Below are 27,760 nucleotides of genomic sequence, written 5' to 3' on the forward strand. Positions count from 1 at the left end.
ATCCACAGAGAAGACAGGAGCCAAGGTAAGTCAAAGCCACAAAGCTTTCTTAATAATAAGTTGCCTTTTTCTTGATTTAACATTCACATAGTTGCTGTAAACTTTTGACTATTTTCCAGAGTCTGACAAAGTTGGTTCTGACAGTTTCCAGTTGTTTTCTTCTCCTTCCATGGAGGGATGGGAGTCTGGAGCTGCCTATTTGTCATTTTTATGTTGTTACTCTCCTAGTTGTGAAATGCAGGACAAATCACCCCCTCTCTGTATCTATTTTATTCTTAATCAAACAGCACAACTCCAAAAACGTCATAGGGATGTGGTGAGGAGGCTATAGATATTTTTTTAAAAAGTGTGCAAAAAAGTTTAACTTCACATATTTTGTTGATCTTCATTTCTACCTAAAAAAATATACTTCATCTTTAACCACCAGCCTGAATAGTTCTCTCACATCAGTAGGAGAAAAACAATGGCTTTATTTCAACATTTTATTGAACTTTTCATATTACACAATTTACCCAAAACATTTAAAGTAAGACAAACTTTAAAAAAAAAAAAAAAAAGTCATACAGACAAAACATCTCTAGGTGAGGCAATATGTAAATTTCATTGTCAAATCATGATTTTGTTACTCTGCTATACAACTTGGTACCATATCAGTGACACTAAATGACTCAAGAGTAAGACATTATGCATTCAGTTTATATGAGAAAAAGAGATTATTTACAACTATTTGAAAGAGAAACAGAAATGCCAACAACAGTATCATTCAAATTCTAGTGCAATGTGAATTGTTACCAAGAGATTTTATTTGCTTATATAAATTTTGCAAATAATTCAAACCTGGCTATCTTATTAGAAGCTGACAAAGTATTCTTTTCTGTTTCAAAAGATCAGTGGACAAACATCCTCCACAACTTCAGTTGATAAAACAAATATAAAGCAGCATTTTTTTTTCATTTCCTGAACAGATGTACTAATACTTAGGTAGAAACACTAAAGCATTTGTACTTAATCAGTAAAGTGAATGCTTTGTGCAGTTTTAACAAAACCGCTGCTAAAAAGACAGTTGTGAGTAGTCAGGTATATCTGCAAAAGTAAGCAAGTTCTCACCTCTTCAGTTCTGTATGTTTCTGAAAACACCAGCTAAGGTATCAAATACCCATTTTCAAGTGACCTTGTTTTTACTATTTGATATTTATAACATCTAGTGCTGAGATTTTGGGGGCTTTAATAGATAACCTTATTAACCCAGATAATTTTTTTTAAGAGCCCATAAAATAGAGAATGGCATTTTGGGAAGGTCTACATATATGTATTTAGTAAGTTAATTCATAAGTTCACTTTACATAGTAAATTGATATTTACCAGTTTTTAATTGCTTTCAGTATACTTGACTCAAATTAAGAAACCCTACAATGTAAGGCAAGTGTATCACAAGCTCCATGGCCAAAATTTGGCTTATATAAGAGGACCAGTGGGCCTGTGGAACATTTAATAGAATCTTTTTCATAATGCTATTAGTTCTACTGAATTAAAAAAAATATTATTTTGAGCTGTTATTATCTTAAGAAGCGTAGCCCATGAATATTTGATTTGGCACCCATGTTAAAGAAAAACAATTTTAAAAAGGGAACGAGTGTATCTTACAGTTATCTTCACTCATTCTTTTCAAAATTCAGTGCAACATATTTGGCTAGCTTAAATTTAAGTGCATGACCGTTCAAGATTTTGTTTCAACTAATTTGGAATGGTTGTAAAAAATTATTCATATTTTACTTTCTATATTTCAATTTTAATGTTAATTTGTACTCTCTTTCTCCAAAAAGGAAAACAACATCAACCTTACTTGTGTGTGGTTCAGCCTATCGGTCTTATAATTATTCTACAATAAAATGAATTTATGTAACTATTTTCATGCTAACTCCCAACAAATATCCTGAAATATTTAATTTTTAGCTAAATAAAGGACCCTACAGATTTTCACTAGTAAATACTTGATTCTATTCAGATTCTTTTCTAGAAATTTTTCAAACTTGAAATTTTCTGGTTTACTCTTATCTGAAACTATCCTAATTGAAAACAATTTAAATGCTATTGGTTGGACAAAGTAAACCTTAATCTAAAATAGTCACCATAAAATATAATATGTCATCAGTGGTGTTTAATTTTATTTTCCCCCTTTTGGTGGAATTTAAAAATGGAAAATGTCGGTGTTTCAGTAACTACACACACACAGGAGAGATTTGCTACTTATTACTGTTTTTACACTTTTTGGATATCACTTTTTTGTTCCAACACTACTATTTGCAAAAAGTAACCATTTCTGTGACATTTAGCAAGTAAAGTGAATTTCTATTCGTATGCATTCTTGGTTGGACAATATCAGTGCAAAGTCACGGTGCTTCAGAGCGCTAAATGGTTCGTGATATAACTGATTATTCATGTGAAGAAATGAAACTTTAAAATGTCTAATGATAGAGCAGACACATATCATTTTATTATACAAAGTGCTTAACCCACCGAATTACATTTAGGAATAGATAAAATGTTTTTATTAAACTGATTAGTAATTTTTTTGCTTATTATATGTTGAAGTGTACTTTTTCCCCTCACCCATAAAATACAAGGGCACATTTCCTTTAAGGTTTGGATTTTTCTTCAGTATTCATCTAAAGAAGTGTAAATAAAAGGTGATAAGAATAATTGCTTTTCCCTCCACATACATCTATTTTGGAAAATAAAATTTAAAGCAAAAACTGAAAGAAAATAAAAATGGAAGCCATTATTTAGTGGTGACTATATAGTAGACAAGAGGCACAAATTCCCAGATGAATTTTAATTTTGTTTCCTCTCAGACAAGCCATTCAGAAATAAAAGGGAAATGAGGTTCATTTAAGTACACAATTTGTAAATGCGGAAACAGTAGTAATTGTCATGATTATTTTATATTCTCTCTTAACAGTGGCTCTAAAAACAGCCCGATGATTCACACAACTAACAAAGCAAACCAAACTCTATAAATGTATGACAAATTAAGTTGCTAGCACTGAAACACTGGGTTTGGATATGGACAAGGATGTTGTCTCTGACTTGCATCTTTTGGGTACCTTGGCTTTTGATATTTTGATGTTCAAGCAGAAAGCGCATGACTTTGTTTTATGCAATAAGGTGATGTAAGTGTAGAAAATGTGTAGGGATGAAGGAAATTCCAAGTTACATGTGTATACATAAATGGCTTTATAAAATACATATATACAGCCATTAAGATAGTTATATAGGGACAATGCAATTTAAAACCTTTATACTCCTGCTTACAGATTGCCAAATCTAATCATCCCTGAAGTCTTTTTCAATAATGACATAATTTATTTGCTTAAAGGTAAAAACCTCCTGATTGTATTAAGGTCATTAATATACTACCTTGTATTAAGGATACCATACCAACATCAATCTAGGAGGCAAAATAAACATTTGGCAGATATTTAAGTCAGATGGAATAGATTCAACTCTATAAAGTTTTGTTTTAGATTTTATAATAAAATTTTGCTTCTGCCTAGGATCATGTTTACTTCAGCGTGAGTGCTACACTAACTAGAATTTAATAAGTGTTATTTTTATTGAGTTTTCAAATTTGGAAGAATTTTGATCCAAAATATATACCTATGCCTTAAAAAACAAAGTCAAGATAATCAGTATGGGCTTTAGTACCAATTTTACTTTCCAATCCATTTTCTTCCCCAGTATTTCACTTTTATCCCTCATAACTTCATAGCAAATTATCCAGATTATATCTTCCAGACTACTCAGTGAAGGAACCTAAATCTCAAATGTTATTTTGAAGAAGTGTAGAGTAAATAATTTTGGTAATCTGTAAAACAGCTGCATGCAGTGTGTACTGTATTATAACAGCACCAAACCCTTTATAAAAACCAAACACTCCTTCCTCCTGCCTTATGGTATTGATACAGTCTCTCATCCCCTCATACTGTGTATTAATTGGAAGCACTTCATAGCCAAGGTCTGTATTGTCAATTATTGTGCGTGTTCCTTGAATGTGAAGGCGGTGCAAAACTGTTTCCAATGGGTAAAGTATAACGTCAGAACAAAGACTGGCAGCAAAGTTAGCAATAAGTTCTGGAAAATAAGCATCCAACATACTCTGCACAGGGCTAGTGCTCTCAGCTAGGTGGCTATTGTAAGTCTTTCTCTTTAGAATTAGTAGGACAAACTTCTGAATAATTGAGCTGATAATGTAATGAAGAACTCCATGAAGCACCGTAGGGAAGATCAAGGAAAGAAGCGGAAGAAGTCGTTTGCTATGAGGCACTCCCATGCCTATCACTCTTCCAATTCCTTCTTTAACACATTCCAAAATGCCAGTATTATCTCGAATTATCTCACTCTGAAATAAAAATGAAGAAATAAGTAAAACTTAACATTTGCTTATTTTGCCACAGAAAAAGGACTCTTTCTAGGTTCTTTTAAAATCCTAACATAGTGACTGAAGAGGGAAACATCCATGGTTTGCAGACTTTAACTGTTATCTAGGCATCAGTTTTTTTTTTTTCAAATGAAATCTCATACAATTGCTAGCAGTGAAGTTGGGAGCTAATCTTATTGGGGTAGGGAGACTGGGGAGCTGTGTAGGTGGATACATCTCAAGAAACTTAGAACTCACGTGGAAAGCCAGTAACTATGTAATGCTTAAGGAGACAATAAGTGCTTATAGTTCTTAAACATGTTTAAATTCCTGCCTCCATTACTTACTGGCTATGTAACCATTGTCAAGTTACTTAACTTCTCCTAAGCACAGTTTCTCATTCTACAAAAATGGAAATGAGCACTGGCTACTTTTTATGCACAGGGTTGTTGTGAATATTAAATGAAAAAAGGCTTGGCACTCAGGAGTCACTCAATAAATGTTAGTCTTCTTACCACCTGCAATGTCTGCTTGTGTAGAATTTTGGGGATATGAATAAGAAAGTTTGATATGGATTACCAAGGCATAGATAGATAGAAAAGAACTTGCTAAAAGGCACTTTGGCTGCAGCAATGACTGCAGAAAAGTAGCAGATGAAATTTATAAGGTAGCCAGGGGCTATATCAGCCTTATAGACTACTCTGTAGACTTTGGCTTCTAGTCAGATGGGAAATAACTGGTTGATTTTAAGCAGAAGACAGACATGACATAATTTATATTTTAAAAGAATATTGGCTGTTGTGCAAAGGAGGACAAGATCAGTTGAGAAACCAGTTCAAAAGTTACTGGAATCATCCAGTAAAGAGATGATGGTGGCTTGGACTAGAAGGTGGCAACAGAAGTAAAGTGGTTCAATTGTGCTTTTATCCTAAAATCAAAGTCTATGGGAATTACTGGTGAATTGCATTTGGGGTATGCAAGAGAAGGGTTAAGAATAACCCCAAGGTTGTTGTCCAGAGGAACTGGAGGAATAACATTGCCTTTTATTGAGTTGAAAAATTGCCAGAACAGCAATTTGGTGAAGATCAAAAGTTCAGAAATGTTAAGTAAGTTAATTCCAAATGGAGTTCACAATAGAAATTACAGAAAAAGGTACACAATGGACCTACAGATGGTTTCCAACTTATGATACCTCAACTTATGATTTTTCGAATTTATGACAGGTTTATTGGGATGTAATCCCATTGTAAGTGGAGGAGCACTGTATTGTAAATGTGGGAGTCTTTAGTGAATAGATGATATTTAAAACTATGAGATGACAATGAGCTTGCCTAGCCTTCTAATCCATCTTCTTACTTCTGACCCTGACCTCCTTCCCACACCAGTTTATTTTTAATACAACAGTCAGAGATCCTAATAAAGATGTAAGTCAGATCACACCACCGTTCTGCTCAAACCTATCAAAGACTTTCCATCCTTCTCAAACAGAAGCCCAATTATTACAATGATTTACAATGTCCTATATAATCTGGTCCCCTCTTACCACTCAGGCCTCATGTCCTGTATTCCTCCTTGCTTACTCAGCACCAACCATAACAGCTTCCTTTCTACTTCTTAAGCATGTATGATACAACACACATGACACAGTCCCACTTAAGAGTTTTTGCACCTGCTTTCCCTCTAAATAAACATTTGCTTATTTTGTGCTTAGTTAGTACCAACCATATCAGCATCCTTCCTACTTCTCAAGCATGTATGATACAACACACATGACACAGTCCCATGTAAGGGCGTTTGCACTTGCCTTCCCTCTACTTAGAATATTCTCCGGAATATCCATGTTGATCTTTACACAAATGTCACCTTCTCAGTGAGACCTTTACTTATCTTCTTAAAAAATTATTAACCACCCCTCCCTACCCATTACACATCCTATTTGCCTTCCTTGCTTTATTTTTGCTTTCTTTAGCAGTTAATCACCATGAAATATACCTTTTATTTAGTTGTTTATGTCTACTTTCCCCATAAGAATATAAGTGCTATGAGAGCAGAGCATTTTGGTTTTGTTTGCTGTTGTATCCCTAGGGTCTATAACAGTACCTGATACAGGCAAGTACTGAATAAATGTGTGATAAAATTTTTTTTAAAAGTTTAGCAGTTAAGGAAGATAATCTGAAAGGTAAAGTGATGTAATTAAAACCTTGGTTTAAAACTATAATAAGAAGTCTGAAGTTGATTTTAGGGAATATGAGTCAATATGAATCCTTAATCAGTAAAAGGATATGTAAGCATTGCAACTTAAAAACAATCTTGTATGAGTATTAACTTTTAAAATGCAGGGACTAGTACAAGGATTTTTTTTTTTTTTTTTTTTTTTTTTTTTTAAGACAGAGTCTTACTCTGTCACCCAGGCTGGAGTACAATGGCGTGATCTCAGCTCACTGCAACCTCTGCCTCCCGGGTTCAAGCGATTCTTCCACCTCAGCCTCCTGAATAGCTGGGACAACAGGCACCCACCACCACGCCTGGCTAATTTTTGTGTTTTTAGTGGAGATAGGATTTCACTGTGTTGGCCAGGCTGGTCTTGAACTCCTGACCTCATGATCCGTCCACCTAGGCCTCAAGGATTCTTAATGAAGAAGTAGACCACTACAAAGTTCATGATGACTAGGTAATTATGAAGGATGAAAGAAATGTAAAAATAAAAAACTTTCCTAAAACAAAAACTAAAGTTTTGAATCTTTAATGTGAGGATAACAATAGTATCATTAATATATTGCCAGGGAGAAGAGGTTCTAAAGGAAGCTAATTTTCAGAAGGATAGATGGGATTGTTTTTATAAGTTGAGTCTGAAGATTTAACTCACATAAGATTAGAGCTAATGATTCCTGTGAATAAATTAGCTCTTTCAGAATAATGAGTATAGGATAAAAAACAGAGGCTCAAGGATTGAGCCTTAAGGTATAAGAGAAGAGATGGCAAAGGCGTTATTGAAAAAAGATGTTCAAGAGAGAGAAATCTAAAGAAAAAAGAGCTCTAGAAAAGCAGACAAAAGAAATCAAAAGGAGTTAGCAGGTGGAACTTGAAGCAGGAAATAAGGAGTAAATACTGGGTTAAAAAAAACACATACACAGAAAAAACCCTATCACATAGTGAGCCGGGACTTATATAAATAACTTATTCAATGTTACACTTCAGTTATTAAAATACTACTCACAATTTATGGATAAGAAAATTGTAAAGGTTAAGAAATCTGTCTAAAGTCCCAGGTCTAATTTAAGCAGAGAAATGTGATAATGGGTCTGTCTCAAGCTAAAAATTATTTTCCCCAATAAATCATTCTGCTTAGTTGTTTTTCCTTAAATAATTACCTTCCTGACATTTTTCTCTTATCTTTAAATTGAGGCTATCTTATACAAGTGACAACTCTGTAAATTCTATAGCACCATACAAAAAATGATCATTTATTTAACACAATGCCAAATGCAAGGGGAAGGGAAAGTATTATTTGGGTCGCAAGACATTAACTTCAGTTAACTGAAGTTAGTTCTAACAGAAATAACAATAATAATAATAAATCAAAGATGAATGATACAGCCAGAAACAAGGTAGAAAAGAGTAATTAGAAGAGCAAAGGCTGATCCAGTGGGAGTTTTTACAGAGAGGGCACTCACATATACTAGAGAAAAGAATATGCTAGAGGATCTGATGTGGAAATAGAAGACGGGGTACAAATAGTTGGATTTTGTATACAGGTGAAGTAAAAACTACCTTCATCTTACAGTTTTAAGTGTAGGAAGGAGGGTAAGACATTTAATTAAATGTACTTGAAGTGCCACCATGTGGTTAGGAATAGTAACACAAGCAAACAGAATTTAAAGTGCTAGCAGAAAATTGCTTCAGCTTTGTACAATTTATCACACCCAATAGTATCAAATGTTACTTAAAGGCATATTTTAAAAGAATCCTGTCAGTAAACTACCTGTGGGGACAACCTGCTTCCTGTTCGGATGATTATTCATCATGTTTATTCTCAGGTAATTATTAATTTACTGTCCAATGATAAGCCACAACCATCTGAGTTGTATGTAAGGGCCTTAAAAAGTTTATAGATTCTTTGTTTTCAGAGCAAGTCATAGGCTGTGTTCTGAGATGTCTAAATGAAGAGTATAGTTGCCTATGGAAAGGACAAAAATAATTAAAACTAGAAGTGTGACTTAAGATTGCAATGGAAATATACAGACAAGCAACGTGTGATGTAACTGCGATACTTATAAAATAAATATTTTAAGACATAGTCTTAAAATTTTCTGCTGAAATGTTAGATATCTACAATATACTGAATAGTCAAAAAACTATTCTTAAATAAAAAAAAAAATGACAGTAAAAAAAAAGCTCACCTGCACTGTTTCAATCAGACTTGCTGAATAAAAAGGCATTGCCACCGCGTAAGTTAGGCTATAGAAATTAAAACACATTTATCAGTATACTGAAACAAGATGCTTATAGTAAATTTTTTAATATCTGCTTTAATATGTCAACATAATTTGTAGTCAAGCTAGAATAATCTTTTTAAGGTTTTCAACTATTAATACCTATAGCCTAAAAATATTAACTTCAGAAACCTGTAACATAGGATGCTTTATTCAAAAGAGATGAAAAAATCAAATGATAAAACAAGGACAGCCTGCAAAATAAATAGACTGGACATCTACCTACACACAGCTAATGCAGCCTATAAATCTAAAACTTAAAATTGAGGATGAGGGATCCATTCCATAGTTTGCCTTTTTAGTGATATTTGAGCAAGTAAACTTTTCTGTTACTATCCTCTTATATCAATTCCCAGATTTCCCATCCAGCAGAGTTAGGCCAGTCTTCAATGGTGAGTGAAGTCCCTTTTATTATTAAAAAAACAACATTATACAGCTTTGCAAAGTTGTTTCCTATCACCAATATTTAGACATAGTAATATTACAACTTTGCAAGCCTGAAAAATATAGTTATTCAAAATAACATCAAGGTGGGACTTACCTAACCCTTATGGGCCAGGTCCTGGCAAGTAGTGGTTTTCAAGGTGAATGGAACATCACTAAGTAATAATGTGCTGGAATGTCCCACTGAGGGAGCCAGCAAGCTGGGGGATTTCCAATTCACAATCTTCAAAAACAAAATTAAAAAGTGAAGAATAAAATTCTAATCTACAAAAATGGTTACCGTTGTAAAATAACTAAGTGCCTTTAGGACTACATTTCAATGTCACTAAGGTTTTTTGGGTTTGCTCATCACCATACAAATACATTTGCATCTCTGATTAACAATAAAATAGTTATACTTTCTTTCAAAATCTGGGTTAAATAAATTGAAGACCTATGTTAATTTCCTAAGAATACACACACAAAATTAGTCTGTGATTCCAGCCTTTCAAATTAGTAAGATTTATTTTAAAGATAATATGTATTTCAGGATTTATTCCTAAACTCTGTGTTACTTTGTCCTTTGAAGTTACAGTCCCACAAACATTTCACTGCTCTAATTTCCTTCTCTACATTTATTTAATAAAATTTGTTTCCAGTTTTAATACTATAAAAATTAGTGAAAATGTCCAATAAAAATGCCATTTTTTGATACTTACGATTTCAGTAGAAGGTGTTCTCCTATTTGTTTAGGACTCCATTTATGTAAAACCTCCCTAAAACATAAAAATAAACTTAAATAAAACAAAACCCATGTTATTTAAAACATCTGGAATTAGCCCAATTTTCAAAACACTAATCAACTTCTAATTTTTTTGTCTGTAGGAGAAATATATTCTAATGGTGAACACTTTCTTTTCTGGAACACAGTGTAAACAACTGTGATGGTTTGAGAGAAAAAAAAATACAAGGTGTTTTCGTATGTGCTGATAGAAGGGGCTGGCAGTTAGAAGCAAGAGGCACAACTGATTATGAAAGTAAACATGAGAAATTAAAGGAAGAAAATTAAGACGATTGGTTAAAAGAAAGACAATAGATATGGAAACAAAGAACAGGATTAAAAAAGGCTTTACAAAGTATGTAAGAATGAGAATTTAAAAAAAAAGTTAAGTAACTCTAATGCAGGCTGACACATTACATTTATGTAGAACCTAATTTCTGAATTATCTTTACTTAGTACAATTACATAATTTTGTGACCATTATATTCTATTATCTTTGTGAGCACCTACTAAATGCCATGACTATGCAAAGTGCTTTGCATGAACTATTTCTAATCTTCATAATAACCCTATTTTCTCCATTTCATAGATAAGGAGATAGGATCAGAGGGGATTAATAACTTATCCAGAGCCAAGTAACCAGTTAGTGTGGAACTGGGTTCTAAACCCCGGTACTCTCTGCCTGTGCTGCCTCTCATCTTGTTTGATGCAAAGAAGAATCCTGTGAGATAAGCAGAGCAGATATTGTCACACTTGTCTTACTGACGAGAAAAATCAGGGTCAAAAAGATCACAGGGAAATGTTCAAAGGAAACAGGCAGAATGCCAGGTCTGGAACCAAGGTCTAGGATTGTGTGCATTCTGTCTGCTAGTTTGGTTACTTTTGGAAAACAAGAAAAGAAAGAAAGAAAAGGAAGAAAAAAAGGAAGAAAGAAAAAAAAAAGAAAGAAGGAAGGGAGGGAGGGAGGCAAGCTGAAATGAAATAGAACCAAAGGGGAAAAAAGGGAGTAAGTTCTATCAAGAGAAAAGTCCAAAAAGAGTCAAGATTATAGAGAGTTTAAAAAAAAAAAAGAAAAGAAAAAAAAAGAAAGCAAATAAGAAGAAAAAAATGAAAAGGCAGGGGAGATAGAAGAAAAATGAAAAGAAAAAGAGAAAAAAAAAACAAAACAGAAAGGGAAGTGCAAAATTAAGGTAAGACCTGCTACCACCAGTTCCTCTGATGGAATTGGTACTCATTCCATCATGGCTACAGCAGGAATCTAGAAAAACATTTTCTATTTCAAATGACTGAATTTGAAAAACAACAGCATATAAAGGAGTACATACATCAGAGACTTTCAGACAATAGAGCAACTACCCCTGATTTCTAAGACCTTAGAGCACCTTCTGGGCCAAACTCTGATTAAATTACTATTAGGATATTTATTTCGCCTGAACAACACAATGTAGCTGAAATTATATTATTCAATGATTAAGTCGAAAAATGTAAAAAGTAGATCAGGCCTCCCATCTTACTGAAAGTTTCTTTATGATTATAAAACAAAATATGTTACCTGCTTTGTAAATCATCTTGGCACAGCTAATACTCATGGCCTCAGAAAGTATTACCACAGTTTATGACGACACTAATTTTAAGTATAAAACTGTGGTAAACACTACGGACTGGGTAGCCTCCCCTTTAAATACAATGTCAATTCTGAGTTACCTCCCCTTTGATGACTACTGCCAATTCTTAAGATCATTAAGATAAAAGGAGACTTAAAACCAAGTATTTAAAAAAATGCTTTTGTGACTCTTCCTTGTATCTGTTCTCTACTACTTTATAAAATGGGTAAAATTTACCGTTACAGCTCTAGAAATTTAAATAAGTATACGTAAGAGCTTCAGTCACTAAACCTTTTTATAATTCATTAGCAAATACCAAACATGTAAATATATCTAAATTAACTATTTCCAAGCAAAAAATGCCCTCCCTAATGAGCGAAAAAATTAATAAAATTTATGCGAGTACCTTGCTTTTCTCAAAACAGTCTAGTTTTTCATTTAACAGATCAAAACACATACTCCTATGCATAATCAACACAAAAAAAGGCAATACAATTCTAAAATAACTCTATCTCAGCAGTCTTTAATTTTCAAATGGTCAAATAGCTATCCTAAAAAAAAGGAAAAAAAACAAAAAACAAAAAACTTCCCCCAACCTACCCTAAACCTGTCATCTTCCAGTTATCTCTCTTCATCAATCCTAGTCAGTCAACCTTCTGAATTTTCTGTTTTCACATCTGTACTTTCCCACTCACCTCTGAACCCACTTCAAATTGGCTTCGAACAAAAACAGCTCTTGCCAAAGTCTCCAATAATCTCTATGTCATTAAATCTGATGGACATTTTTAAGTCTGTACCTTATTTGACATTTCAGCAGCCATCACAGCCTCTTCTCCCCTTGAAGCACTCTTTGCCCCTGTGCTCCACTAGCCCATTCTGTTGGTTTTTATCCTGTTTTCTGGTCTCTCCTGACTCCTTTTCAGGATCACCTTTCTTAATCCAGCCACCCCTTGTTGCAGGTGCTAAGGTTCAGGCTCTATTCTTCTACCATAGGGTATCCTTCTTCCCTAGGGACCCTCATATCTAGGGTTAGAGCTTCAAAATCTCCCAAATTAATTTACCTTCAGTTAAGAACTCATTATATGCCAGCCCCGTATCATGTGCCTACAGACAACTCCATCTGGATATGATAAAAGACCGGAAAATGCACTTGTACTAAAGTCCAACTTAAAATCTTTCTTTTCTACTTAAACTCTTTCAGTGTTCCCTACTCAGGAACTGTTAATCAGAAAGGAAATCTAATGAATTTGAGGAAGATTTCATTGTGTTTAAAATAAGCAAATTCAGAGGGAATTGTTGGAGGAAGACTACAAGATGTTTACAGTGGTATAACCACAAATGTGTGATGAGTCAAAACTAAGTTGGAGTTGAACTAAATGGGTTTTGTGAGAGACTGAACCACACAGGTAGCCTTGGTTACAGGAACTCCTACCTCACGTTAACAGCATGAAAAAAGCCACATGTAAATTAAGTAAAGGGTACTGTGGGGGTAGAACGACACATGGTTTAACTCACTGCAACTGGGAGAGAGGACTAGGAAGGGTTTAGCGGTAGATAAAGAGATCACACATGATAATCCTGGGTAACACATCATTTGTTAAAAAGTAATACTACTGAGAACTTATAAATTTGCCGACTTAATGAACACTAGAGATCTACTGTTTTTCTCTCTGATTTGATCATAAACTGTTTAAAAAAAACCTAAATATTGGCAAATCTATACTATCTCCCCTGTTCTACCTAGTAAATGTTATGCGATTAAAAAACCCAGGCTAGGAGACCTCAGAGCTCATCCTCCTCATGTAGTAGCTTCTGTGAACTGCTTTTAGTTAATGTTTTGTGACCTTGTTTGCTCCTTCTTCTTCCCATTAATAGGGTACAGAAACAAACTCTGCCTTCTTCCCATTAATAGGAAAGGTCAAATCTGCCCAAAGAAGAATAAATAATTTTTTAAAAGATATTCACACTATACTTCAAAAAACAGCTTCATTTGACAACTAGTTACACAAGCCCAAATACAAGAAGTCATCCTTGATACTGCCTTCTCTTTCATCTACCATTCCTAAAGCATCACCAAATTCCCTCAGTTTGACCTAAGTATATTTCAAAACTGTCCACTTACCTCTGTCTCAAAAGATACCACTCTGATCTTAGCCACTATCTTTTCTCACCTTTATTATTGTAATAGAATACTAAGATGTCTCCTTTTATTCACTTCGGTCCTCATGCAACCTTTTCATCTACAGTTACAATGACCCTTTGAAAACAAACCTGATGTCACTGACCTTACTGAACCTCTTCAATATTCTTAAAATGGCCTACAGGGCCACACATGTTCTGGCTCCCACCTGCTCTGTACCCTTACCCTTGGCCAGAGCTCCAGCCATGTGAGCCTTCTCTCAGTTACACCTGAATTCTCTATGCTCCCCACTGCAACAGCATTTTTATACAAACTGGTATGTACCTCCTAATTACCACTCTGATCTACCTTAAGTGTCATGTCACTAGGGACACTGTTTCTAGCCCTTTAATACTTCCATAGAACTATATTCTTTTGCTTCAGAAAACAAATTTCAATTTGCAATTATTCATTAATGGAATTATTGTTCTTAGTGAATGTACTTTTATTAGATTCTGAGCTTCCTGGCAACAGTTGCCTTTCGTTTATTTTCCTCATCGTAAACCCGGTTTTTAGCATAGAACCTGGCACACAGTAAGTACTCAGGAAATGTTAGCCAAGTAAATGAATGAATTAATGAGTGGGGCTTATCACCAAAATTATCCAAGTAGAACAATGCAATAGAGGTTACTATTTTGTCTTCTTTAGAAAGATTAAAAATGATGAAAATATATTCCCACTCAGTTGACATGTCTGTCTACTGAGTAAGAAAGTTAGATGATAAAATTTTATAAAGTCCTATGCCTTCTCATTCCTAATTTTCTTTTTTCTTCCCTGTAGACTGAAATTAATGTTATTCCTTCATCTCTGCTTTAGAGAGGCAACATTACTTGCCTAAGGTCCCAGAAATAAAAAGTGGAATAGTCAGGACCTGAACCAATAGTATTCTGGTTGCAAATACAGTCAACCCTCCATATCCATGGGTTCCACATACATGGATTCAGGCAACTGTGGATTTACAATATTTATTTAAAAAAGGGATAGTTGCATCTGTACTGAATGTGTGCAGAGTTTTTTTTTACTTGTCATTATTCCCTAAACAATACAGAATAACAACTATTTACATAGCATTTACATTGTATTTGGTATTACAAGGAATCAAGAAATGATTTAAAGTATACAGGAGGTTGTGTACAGGTTGTATGCAAATACAACACCATTTTATAAAAGAGACTTAAGCATCTCTGGATTTTGGTATCCACTGGGGGTCCTGGAATCAATCCCCCACAGATATGAGGAAAAACTGCATTGAACTTTTTTCACTCTACCAAATGGAATTTCCTGCATTTTGTTATTTTTTTTACAGAATTGTTTGTTAGAGAATTTCAAGAATTTTTGACTATAAGTACCAACTTGGGATCTTATCTAGTGATATAAAAGCAATAAAGTGAATAGTTAGCCAAACAAAGAAATACAGATTTTTAAAGAATAAAACAAGAAACTCTGAGCTGCCCAAATGTTGCTGACCTTTCTAATCTTTGTTTTGTTTCAAACCTTTTAGCAAAGCTTTATTTAAGGCACTTCAAGACTTTAAGGTCCTTCAAAAGCAATCACATTGGAAAAAAGCTTAATATCAGTTTCTCTTGCTTTCATTTTCTTCCCTATAAGGACTAAATCCCAACACTGGGCATATGCGTTACACTAGTAGCTATGCCTTCAACTATCTCACTTCTTTAACAATCCAAAAAATTCACGCTGCCAGAGAATAAATTTGGATTAACAAACCATTCCAAAGCCTTTAACATTATTGATAGGATGATATACAAAAATACAGTGCTGATATAGAAAATCAGAGTAATGCCAAATAGCACCGTAAAAATTTCTAATTTCCAATATTTCCTATTAACATTCCTTTCATATACTCTTTGTAAGATTCCTTTGTTACCCGTCATTGTGACTGTCCCAAATGTGTATCATTCCTCTCATGCTTTTCTACTACAACCCCAATGCTTATCATTTTTTCACCAAATAACCCTGTATCCTGCTTCACAGAGAAAAGAGAGACCCAAAAGCAAATTTCCCTAATTTCTCTACCCTCTCTCTCAAATGTATCTACAATTCTAATTCTCCCATTTTTGGTTTCTAGAACCTGATTGTCCTACATCTTATGCTATTTCCAATTTGTTCTGAGGACCTCTCTAATTTTTCTCATTATCTCCCCCAACTACCCCCCTTCCCACCACTCCCACACACACACAGCACACAGGTATGCCTAGGATTCTGTCCTTGGTCCGTTTTATTCATTTAATCTATGCTTTCTCCTTAGATGATTTCACCTATCCTAAGCTTTAACTGCTACTTTTATGCCACAATACCCAAAGCTCTGCCTCTGCTTCAATTTTCTTTTTTTTTTTTTTACTCTGATCCACGGTTCCAACCAAATATTAGACATGTCCCCCTCCCTCGATGTCTTGCAAGAATCTCAAACTTCATTTATTGAAAGATAAATTCTTTATCTTCTTCCCTACTCCAACTTTTTCTTCTTCTTGAATTCTTCATCTTGGTTAACATTTGCCAATCTAGAAATCTCAGTCACTACTGACAACTCATTCTCTCCTATCTCCAATTACCAAGCTAACACAGTGACCATCAACTATACTTCAGAAATGTCTAGCCAGCTAATCCCTTTCTGTTCTGTTCCACAGTTCAGAACCTTCTCAGTCTCGCCTAGATTATTACAATAGATCTCCATAAATCTGTTTAACTACTCCATTTATTTTACACTGCCATTTGAATATATCTTCATCAGAATATCTATATATTAAAAAAAGAAACATATTCCAACCCCATGGAGAATAAACTTACAAAGGCACAATCGTATTGTAATGTAGCACCTCAGCTTTTCCTAATATTCCATTTCATACATACCCAATATTCCGAGCATAAGACACTTCTTTTATTACCTAGACTGTCCAACCCCATGACATTGGACATGTTACCTCTTCTTGCTTACAAGTGTCTCCTTCATTAAATGAATACTTAAAGAGCGGGAATTGCTCACATACCCACATTTGTTCCTCAGCTGGTAGTTGCTGGCACATAGCAGTAGGAGCTGAAAGATACATCTCAATAGATACTAAGCCAAGACACATTTTCTTTATCACATACTAATTTAATAATATATAATTAATTTTATTCTTTGTTTTTTCTTTTAGTTACTTCAGACAAGTTTTCAGATTCAAGATATTTTTTATTTATTATTAAAACAATATAATAGGGGAGAGATGGGGACAAGAGTTGAAAGCTACCTATTGGGTATGATGTTTACACAGTTGAGAATTGTTGGATGAGAGGATCATTAGAAGTCCAAACTTCAGCATCACACAATATACCCATGTAACAAGCCTGCACATGTACCCCCTGCATCTAAAAACAAATCACAACATGAAACTAATACTGAAGAAATGCTAAAAAAAAAAGGTACCTTGGCAAAGGTGTAAATTCACTAATTATGCCTTCTGCTCCAAGTGTGACTCCCTGGACAATAAATGTACTTCCCATTCCTTTCCACAGGGCTCTAGGTCCCTAAATTGAACAAAATTCATGTTATTTCTGTTAATACCTACATCTGAAACACAAAAGATCTTAATAAAACTTGATATTGTATAGATATTTTCCAATAAAACATTATTCTAATAGAAATATTAGTAGAGAACTATAATTAAATTAATTTTATATCATTTTAAAGTTATGCTTAGGCCAAGAAGAACATTCCTATTAATTAAAACCCCTAATGATTAACTAATTTATTAAATATCCCTAATATCTATATATTCACCTCCCTACTAGTCCTGTCCTGTGGATGATACAAGGTAACTTGAAACTTACATATCCATAAATTAACCCAATCATACTCACTCAAACCACACCAATTCTTTCCTTCTCTGATGTATTTCCTATTTCCCTAGATAGCAGCTTCATCATCCTAGTGTCCAAACAATATATCTAGAAAACATTTTTCTCTCACTTTTCCTATCTAATCAGTCCCCAGGTTCTACAAATTCTGCTCCCTTAGTATCTTACAAATCCATGCTTTTCTCCATACTTAACACTATTACTTTATATCAATTTGACTACAAGTTTCACTGTCTCTGGTTTTGCCCCTTTGCATGATGCTATCAGTAATACTCCTATTATTTATCTATATTATCAATAGATATACATGATAGAATTAAAAAGAAGCAATAGGGTATCAGTTGAAAAGTCTGTCTCCTTTTCATCCCAGTCCTCAGCAGCAGTTTTAAAATTTATCGAGATAATCCATGCATATACAAGTATATCTGTGTATGTTATAGAAATATTTTTGTTTTGTTTATTTTTAACAGGTAGTATTATCTTGAAACATAAAAAAAATCCTGGAGATCATTCCGCATTAGTATACACAGAGCTACCCTCTTATTTTTAAAGGTTACAAGGTGTTTCACCATAATATACCATAATTATTTCACTGGTACCCTAGTGATGGACATTTAATCATTTCCAGTCTATTATATGCAATGTCATAGGACATCTTTGTATATATACATGTTTGCATATATATATGTGCACATCTATGTAGGATAAGTTCCTGGAAGTGAAATTAGTAAGTCAAAGAACATGTACATTTTAAATTTTAATAGATATTGCCAAACAATCCAAAGCTCTTCAAGATACTTTGGTCATGGCTAAAACACCTTCAACAGTACTCTTGTAGCTTTTAACATCTAGTAGTGTGCAGTTCTTGGAAGGTGCTTTAGAATCTGGATCCTGCTTACTTCTCTGGCTACTTTTTCATCTTTCTCTTACTCTTCAACCCCCACTTCAAGCTCCCATTGTACTCTATTAAATCCATTCCCAAACATTATGATCTCTCTTTGTCTTCTACCTTCACATGTCTACTTTAAAACCCTTTTCTCTGTCCTCATCATGAAGAGTTAGCCTTCTCAACAAGAAGCACACAATTCGGGCCTTTCTTTTCCCAAAGTTTTTCCCAGCCATACACTGTGTCCCAGCCCAGTTTTGATAAGGTACTTCTCTTTTGTATTCTGACAGCATTCTGTACTTCTAATATTGCCTTTATCTTACTGCAGCACAATCTTCTAAGATTTTGTCTCCATGAATAAATATGAGCCTCTTGATTGCAGAGACATCATCTTAGCACAGCTCTTTGTGGTTTTGCTAAATTAATTTGTACTTTTGCTAAATTAAATTTTGAAAGATTCAAAAACATACTGTTGTGCTACTTTAGTTTTACTACAACAGTTGTTTTATTGACCAAATTGAAAGTAATTATTCTTGCTTTAATGATTACTAAGCCCAAATGACACTTATATAAACCTTTAATAGAATCCACAGACAAAATTCTCACCTGAGTTTTGTTGAAACTGTACATAATATTGATGACTGTAAATGGAGTGAGATGATAATGCTGAGCATGGTAATTAACCTGTAAAAAAGATATTTAATGATTTTTTTCTGTTAGTGTTTTGTCAAGAAATAACAGAGCCATGAAAGATATATGGTGGAATTGCAGTATAAACAAAAGTTAATTCCAAAGTCAACATAAATTACACATAAGCAAAATTATTCTTAAAAGTGCTTTAAATAACCTATTAAAAGTACAGTATGTATGGTTATATAAATACAATCTGAAGACCAATGCATAATACACACAGTACTGTAGACTATATAATAAAGAGGGTCTTATTTGATATTTGTTTTGCCTTAAGTAACTGAATTATATCTCCCAACTCACGTTCATTTTAGGCAAGCATTTTTCAAACTATACGTGGCAACTGACTGGTATATGAAACCAATTGGGGGAGTGTCAAAACAATATTTATCATGTGAAACAATAAAATATTAGAATGTAAATGTATTACATTCTAATGGTATTATTTCATAAAACATTTAAAAATAATATATTTGTTACTTATATATAACGTATCCATTAGATCTCCATGTTAATATTACTACAATGTGAAATATATATCTGAAATACACTGTTCTGTGGCACATACAGTCAATGCTACTTTAATGGTATTTCTGTATACATACTTTTCAGTGCTAAGCATGAACAGATTAATTTATAATGATTTATACTGTTTTGAACTCTTAACAGCAAACAAATATAGGAAGCATTACTTTACAAAGAAAGTGGGTTATAACAGGACGGGCGCAGTGGCTCACGCCTGTAATCCCAGCACTTTGGGAGGCCGAGGTGGGCGGATCACGAGGTCAGTAGATTGAGACCATCCTGGCTAACACAATGAAACCCCGTCTCTACTAAAAATATAAAAAATTAGCCGGGCGCGGTGGCAGGCGCCTGCAGTCCCAGCTACTCGGGAGGCTGAGGCAGGAGAATGGCGTGAACCCAGGAGGCGGAGTTTGCAGTGAGCCGAGATCATGCCACTGCACTCCAGTTTGAGCAACAGAGCGAGACTCTGTCTCAAACAAACAAAAAAAAAGTAGGTTATAACAGAGTTTGCAAGTGGGGTCCACTGACTCCTGAGGGCCCCATTACCCTTTCTGGGGCTTGACAAGTTCAAAATTATTTTCCTAGTGATTACTAAGATATCATTTGCTTTTTTCACTGTCTTGACATTGTCACTAATGGTACAAAAGCAACAGTAGGTAAAACTCCCAGCTCATTAGCACAAATTGAGGCGGCACCATCAAACTGTATTTTCATACTTACAGTAATTTTTCACCTCATTTACCCATAGGGAGAAAAAAGCAACCTTCATATAGGAATATCCTTGACGATGAAGTAACGAAATGTTAATTTTATGAATCCTTGACCTTTGAGTACATATCCTCTTTCTAATTAATATCCTGTGTGTTACATAAGGAAGTAAGATTGCTGTCATGAGGAAAGCACTTGTATGATAGAACTGCAAGCTAAACTAGCCACTTTTTTCATGCAACATCATTTTTACTTAGAAAAACTCATTGATGGACTATACCTATTCACCCTCAGGACAGACATATTTTAAAAAATAAAGTGAGATTGTTGATTAAAACAAAAATAAATAACAGTATTTACTGTCAATGATAAGTTTGAATTTTCAAGTAAAACTCAGAATTTTGGAAAATCTATATGCATCATCAAGAGCTAACAATACTTAAAGACATTTCTAGTGAGATCAGTAGTATTTTTAATGAAGACAATTTTTTGATATTTTATAATCAAATGTAATATCAAGAAGATCTATGTAACTCAATTGGTCAATAATTTTCAAATAACTTATGCACAATTACATGGAATCATGCATAAGTAAAAATATCTATTCAAGATGCAGTATAGTTAAATGGATTTTTTAATGTAACAAAGTATAACAAGTTCACTAAAATGATTTCTGATTTCACATTGCAAATAACCTTTAAGAAACTAGTACACAGTGAGTTTCGGTGCAATTGCAAAGAATACCCACGATTATCTCAAAAGAATATAATATACTCCTCTCCTGCTTTCAACTACATATGTGTACAAGACTAAACTTCCTTGCTTCTTTCAAAAACCACGTGATGCAACAGATTGACTGCAGAAGCCTATGAGAGAAACTGGCTCTCTCCTATTATGTCAGGTATTAAAGATATTTGCAAAAATGCTAAATAGTTACTTTCATAAAAATATCTTACTAATAGGTGTTATTATTTTAATGAATTATATAGATGCATTGAAATTTTCCCAATTTTAATTTCTGAAATGGTAAATATCAATAGGTATGACCAACATAAACCAAAGTTATTTAGGATCCTCAATATTTTTTTAAGACTTTAAAGAGGTTTTGAGACCAAAAAGTTTGGAACATTTCACATGAAGTAACAATTACCTGGTATCATGTCATTTATGTGAGTTCTGCCCTTCATATTAGGGTCAGAAGTATTGCCTCAAAAGATCATAGAAATTACATTTACCTGACATTGGCGGCGTAGAACAATGCAAGGATGTGCCAATACATTTTCTGTAAAGAGACTATATAAAAATAATTTATGTATATGTATGTCTACATAGAGATAAATTAAATTTACAGCATGTATCTTTCTGAAACGATTCTTGCCTGAAGAATCATGCATTATTTTATGTTTTCCATTCTTAAAAAAATTAAATAGATCTTTAAAAATGTCTAGAAATGTTTGCAAATGATTCTACCCACAACAAAATTCAATATGAGAAGAATGAAAATCAGATCTGCAAACTAGTAAATAAGGGAAACAATACATAATACATAATATTAAAGTCTATAGTATAAGATGAAACTAGATCGCTGTATGTTTAATGTGGGAAATGGCACATCAATTAAATGGCATTTAATGCTGCAAATTATTTCTTTCAGAAATGTCCTGTGAACAAAATTCCTATCAGCAGAGTCATTTGATCTTCATGAACCCCATTCTAAAAATGTTTGGTTTTGATGAACTTAAATTATAAGGTTTAAGTATAAATTTAAGTATAAATATTAAAGTATAAGATTCTTAATGACCATGTTAATTGACTAATTTTTATGTATCAAATATTTATTTTGAGAATGTGCCCCACAGAAGAATTACAGCTGTGGGTTTCAGGTCTCACAGTGACATGTACATACACGTGCACACATATTTATATGTAGTAATAGTCTATCAAATGAATCAAAGCTTTAAGTATAAATATTGAAGCAAAAAACAACTCCAGCAGAATGGAAAACACAGATTTTATTTATATTGACATTAACACCCTCGGGTTTAATTATGCAAATAAGGTGTTTTTCTTGGTTAAAATGTTTAAAATAATGATCATTATGGCATAAAATGTAAGCTTTGTGCAATTCCAATGTTTTTGAAAATGGTATTCACTAAGGATCACAATAATCAAGACTAAAGGCTTTTCTTAAAATGATCGTTAGATATAAAAAAAAGTAATGCTATCACCAAACGCTGATTATAAACAAATGTGGGAAATGACACGTCAATTACATGGCATAATTAAATGCCATGTAATTTTTCTTTCAGAAAATGTCCTATGAAAAAAGTTCTTATCAGCAGAGCCATTTGATCTTCATGAACCCCATTCTAAATTACTTTTTTTGATGGGAGAGAGATAAGGTTACACTTCATTTTATTTTTTGGATAGACCCATGAAAACAGTTACAATACTCATTACAAAATTACTTTGTGTTTATAAAATTGGGTCACTAGTCTATCCTTACTGGAAAAACTATCAAATTATATATTTTAAATAATGATCATGCTTTTTTCTGCAAAATATTATTCAAAATTTAAGCTGCTGCTTCAAAGAAACAACCTAAAGGAAGCAATAATAATAATTTAATATTATAAAGAAAAACTCTAAATTAAATAAATAAAAGCTTTAAACGTCTTTAGATAAAACATTACCTTGCAAGTCCAATACCAAATCCAGCAAATCTATTCAGCTGTTCTAAAGTAAAAAAAAAAAGAAATAAAAAATAAGATTACTGATAACCAATTACTGATAATTTAGGTTTAGTCTCAAAACAATTTTAAAAAATTTATTTTATTAACCTGTTGTTCATTTAAACGTCAAAGTCAAATTCTGATAGGGGCCAGGGAAATAATTTAAATGAATGAAGGACTCTGCTGGGGTCTGTGGCGAATTACAAGGTGTAGAGTCTTTTTTTTTTTTTTTTTTTTTTTTTTTTCGCCCAGGCTGGAGTGCAGTGGTGCAGTCTCGGCTCACTGCAAGCTCCGCCTCCCGGGTTCACGCCATTCTCCTGCCTCAGCCTCTTCGAGTAGCTGGGACTATAGGCGCCCGCCACCACGCCCGGCTAATTTTTTTTGTATTTTTAGTAGAGACGGGGTTTCACCATAGTCTCCATCTCCTGACCTCGTGATCCGCCCGCCTCGGCCTCCCAAAGTGCTGGGATTACAAGCGTGAGCCACCGCGCCCAGCCTACAAGGTGTAGAGTCTTTAAAGCACAATTACTCTTTCACTCCAATTCATTGTTGCCACATTAGAGTGTGGGCCCAGGGTTTTGAAGCTGTAATTTTTTCAAAAAAAGATATTCTCAGTTTATATAAAAGCTTCCAATCTGAAAGTCCTGGACAACTATTTCAAATATTGTTAACACATTGTTTTGGCCTAATGAAACAAATATCCAGACAGAACCTAAGGGCTACCAGTTTTCAGCTTCTGATTCCAATCAAATAAAAAATTTTCTATGGTTGGCCGCAGCTGATATCCACCTACGACTTTACGTCTTATGCTGTAAAACTAGTTACTGTTACTGACCGAGAGCACTTTATTAAACCAATAACTACAAGTAAAGCACCCCTAAATTATTAACTTGAAAGTGTACTTAGGGAAAACCAAAATGGGTAAATACAGCTCTCCCTCATCTCTTCAAGTTTTAAATAGTTTGAGGCTAGCTGTTTAATTAATTGGAGTAGGTTACTGGATACCTAAATGCTACTACAGATGGTATGTCTGTTATGTTACTGGAAAAGTTCACAGCTGGAAACATTCCTATGCATATGTCAAAAGAGAAAAGCCTTTCTTCTTGACTAAACTCAAAGTCATAGTGGTGAACTATTACAACCCCAGGGGACCAGACATCAAATTCTAACTATAATACAATATTCACAAGTTACAATTCTTTCTCTCCTCTTCTCTTTCAAGTGAAGCAATTGCCCTCACTATTCCCTTTCAATCAGAACAAGGCCACCTAAGCATGTTCCTGGGAAATTACGCGGTTCACCCTAGAAAAATGTATAAGCTAAATAGAAAGCTTCTTTTACCCACCTACGGTAATTTTACCTTAGATTTTACCTTTTTTTTGTTTGTTTTGAGACGGAGTCTCGTTCTGTCGCCCAGGCTGGAGTGCAGTGGCGCGATCTCGGCTCACTGCAAGCTCCGCCTCCCGGGTTCATGCCATTCTCCTGCCTCAGCCTCCTGAGTAGCTGGGACTACAGGCGCCCGCTACCACGCCCGGCTATTTTTTTCTATTTTTTAGTAGAGACGGGGTTTCATTGTGTTAGCCAGGATGGTCTCGCTCTCCTGACCTCGTGATCCGCCCGCCTTGGCCTCCCAAAGTGCTGGGATTACAGGCGTGAGCCATCGCGCCCGGCCATACCCATTTTGTATGTATAGATCATCCCCAAATAGTAACAGAAGATGCTACTAACATTTTCTGGAAGGTGTTAGGAAGGTTTACTCTTGTTTACTGTGTAAGTCTCTTAGGTGTCTATCTTTGCTGCAAAATTAACATTCACCCACCTGTTAAGGCTGCAAAATAAACCCCTGCTTGTGTCAAGGAACTCCTCCTCATTGTAACCGTCAAAGCATAACTTTAAACCGGTAAGAGTCAAAAAGCTAATTGTATGACAATTAGCTAGGTAAGTCATCTATCCTTCTTCTTCACATCCTCATTTACTCACTAGACATTCGTTAGTCTATTCTTCTTAAATATTATTGTACTTCCAAATCAAACTCGAGGAAATAAGAATAAAGCTGGTCTACAATAAATTTAATATTAAATAATACCATTAATCTATTATTCTAACAATTCCAGGAGAACAGAAAGAGGAAGCTATTATTCACATTTTATGAATAAAAAAGGATGTTGAAAATATCTACATCACGCGGTGTTGCAGCTTTTCTGAAATCCCATGGAGAATAATTATGTCATGATTCCAAAGTCCTATCTTGAAACTGTATCAGTGTTTCTAACTTTTATATGTAGTTTTTAGGTCAGCAGAAGGAAAGCAGAAAGGAAAATTATAGGAAGGAAACTTTCTAGACTGGGGATCTGAAAAGCAGATAAAACTCCTGTGTTTAAAAAGGAAAAGGAAGGAAACTATTTTTTTTTTTTAGCCTATGTGTCCCATACTGGATTCTTCTACACATCTTAAAGATGAGAAAACTTAGGGCTCACAGAGGTTAAGTTGTTCAGATTACGAGTGGTACAACCAAGTTTGAACCCAAGTATGCTTATGCTGAAAGGCTTCTCTTTTCAGAACACAAAACTACAAGTAAACACATTAATTAATTAAATCAAGAAAATAGAGTTGCCAAAATGAATCAGGTAACAGTAAATAATCTAATCTCCTTTTTAACTCAGGTCATCAGTTGAGACACCAAAACCTCTAAAAATTCCTGCTATGCACCCGATAGCTAAGGCAGATGTCTTTTTTGGAGTTGATCCAGGAGAATTCGTTTGTGACGAAGAGGAGGCCAGCCTCAGGGGCAGAGGACGAAAGGAGGGCAAAGGGTGTGGCGCGCGATAGGATGAAAAGGAACAGGAGGCGGGACCCTCTGCGCCGCCTCCGGGGTCTGCAGGCCGCAAGCCGCGGCCCCACTAACCCACCATCCCTGTGTCGGTCCCCATGCTTCTCACCACTGCTCTGCCCCTGCACACTGCCGCTGCCGCCACTGGAAAAGGGTTCCTCCGTGGGGCCTTCGTACGGGGTGGAGGTGGTGGGCACACCGTAGGGCGGGCTCTTCTCGCCCCAGTGCAGGTTGCGGCTGCCGGGGATGTCTGGGGGAGTTGTCACCCAGTGGCCCAGGTCCGACCCGGTGCTGAAGGACCTTGCAGGGAAAGTGCCGCCAAAGCCCTGCTGGTCCCGGGCACCACCCCGGTAGCCCAAGCCATCAAATCCGTCCGGGCGCCGCGGATGCATCGCAGCGGGGGCAGGATGACGCGAGCCCGCCCGGGGCCCGCCACCACGACCTAAGCCCACACAGCTTCCCGTCGGCCGCCGCCGCGTCTGCGGGAAGTTCTGACAACCGGAAGTCACATTGGAAACCCGGAAGTCTTGGGAGCACGTGATTATAGCCTCTTCCGGCAACCATTAAAGGGCACGGTTGCTAGGGAGACGCAACGGTAAGCTAGACCTTAAAAGTCTGTTGTCGTTACGGAATAGGTGGGAATATGGTTGTGGGATTAATGAAACACAGTACCAAAGAGATTCCAGAAAAGAGAATTGGTGTAGGAATAGGGCCTGCATGGGAGGAGGTCAAAGATGCTTCTTGGAGGCAGCCGATAACCCGCGGGTGGAGCTTACCCGGTGAGGTCCCGGCCGGAAATACCCCATGTCACAGCTACGCCCCAGATCTCAGTGTTTTCTCACGGAGCTGGTGCCTCGCCTGCTCAGAGGAAGCTAGTAGAGGTTGGAGTTGTGAAGGGTTAATAACGTTCCACCTAGCTTTGTCCCCGGCACTTGGGGTTTTGGATGAAATCTATTGAGAGATATGGTACCGCCCAGTGAATGCGAAAGTACTGTGGACTACCAGAGCAAGCATTTTAAAAGCCGAAGTGAACGTCGGGGGTGAAAGAAACCCACGTACTCGAATACTGCCCTCCTGGAGTTAGGAATTACGCGTTTTCCTTTTCTAAGGCTGTAAAGAAACTATAGTTTTCTGTCGTATTTTTTCCTGATGTGTCTAAATCACTCAGGGTATTGAAATCCCGGTTATATCGTTCAAAATTGGGACCTCTAATTGAATAACTGAGAGGACTTCTGTAGAGGGTCCCCTACTACCTGTTTTCATTAGCTCCACGGGCTCTTGGGCCAGGCTCCCTCCCCAGATCTGAGGAAGCCTTCCATGGGTTCATCCTATGTTCCTTCAACTCGATGGAAGCCCAGGATTCCTAGAGCTTTTCCAAGAGAACTCTGACGTGCAGTTCTCGATCTTCCAGATGCGAACCTTGATTGAAAGGGATAATCAACTTTGTTTTGAGTGAACTGACATTTTTTTCTACAGTTTTATCACTTTTTATTTTTTATGGGTGTATCGTAGGTGTATCTATTTATGGGTTACATGAGATATTTTGATACAGTACATTAAAAATGTACAATTAACATTTTTAAATAACGAATTGACGTTCTTAAATTTGATTGCGATGCAGCATGGGCAACGGTGTT

The 27,760-nt window shown here is 35.3% G+C and overlaps 2 protein-coding genes across 11 annotated transcripts in view; one reads left to right on the forward strand and one right to left on the reverse strand.

Moving 5' to 3' along the window:
• Window positions 1-450: 450 nt before the first annotated feature.
• Window positions 451-27,479, reverse strand: SLC25A46 (solute carrier family 25 member 46). Of its 2 annotated transcripts, none has more exons than XM_058440640.1 (8): window positions 27,377-27,479; window positions 23,255-23,297; window positions 21,797-21,854; window positions 19,245-19,322; window positions 17,322-17,422; window positions 10,053-10,109; window positions 8,818-8,875; window positions 451-4,399 (listed from the first exon to the last, which is right to left on the reverse strand). In XM_058440640.1, exons 1-8 carry the CDS (start codon window positions 27,384-27,386, stop codon window positions 3,821-3,823), a joined length of 984 nt encoding a protein of 327 aa, XP_058296623.1. In that variant the 5' UTR covers window positions 27,387-27,479; the 3' UTR covers window positions 451-3,820. The 2 variants fall into 2 exon arrangements, with proteins under 2 accessions (XP_058296623.1, XP_032012581.1); XM_032156690.2 differs by lacking the exon at window positions 27,377-27,479 and adding an exon at window positions 26,233-26,515.
• TMEM232 (transmembrane protein 232) overlaps window positions 26,584-27,760 on the forward strand; it is a 326,397-nt gene continuing 325,220 nt past the window's right edge. For 8 of the 9 annotated variants that reach the window (XM_058440629.1, XM_058440635.1, XM_058440638.1 and 5 more), the window contains exon 1: window positions 26,584-26,718. The gene's annotated coding sequence lies outside the window, so the exon portion shown is untranslated. Of the gene's footprint in view, window positions 26,719-26,841; window positions 26,903-27,760 lie in introns of those variants that run through there. The other variant, XM_058440631.1, reaches the window with a different exon arrangement.

The sequence above is a fragment of the Hylobates moloch genome, unplaced genomic scaffold, assembly GCF_009828535.3.
Source record: "Hylobates moloch isolate HMO894 unplaced genomic scaffold, HMol_V3 SCAFFOLD_6, whole genome shotgun sequence".
In the NCBI taxonomy this organism is placed as follows: Eukaryota; Metazoa; Chordata; class Mammalia; order Primates; family Hylobatidae; genus Hylobates; species Hylobates moloch.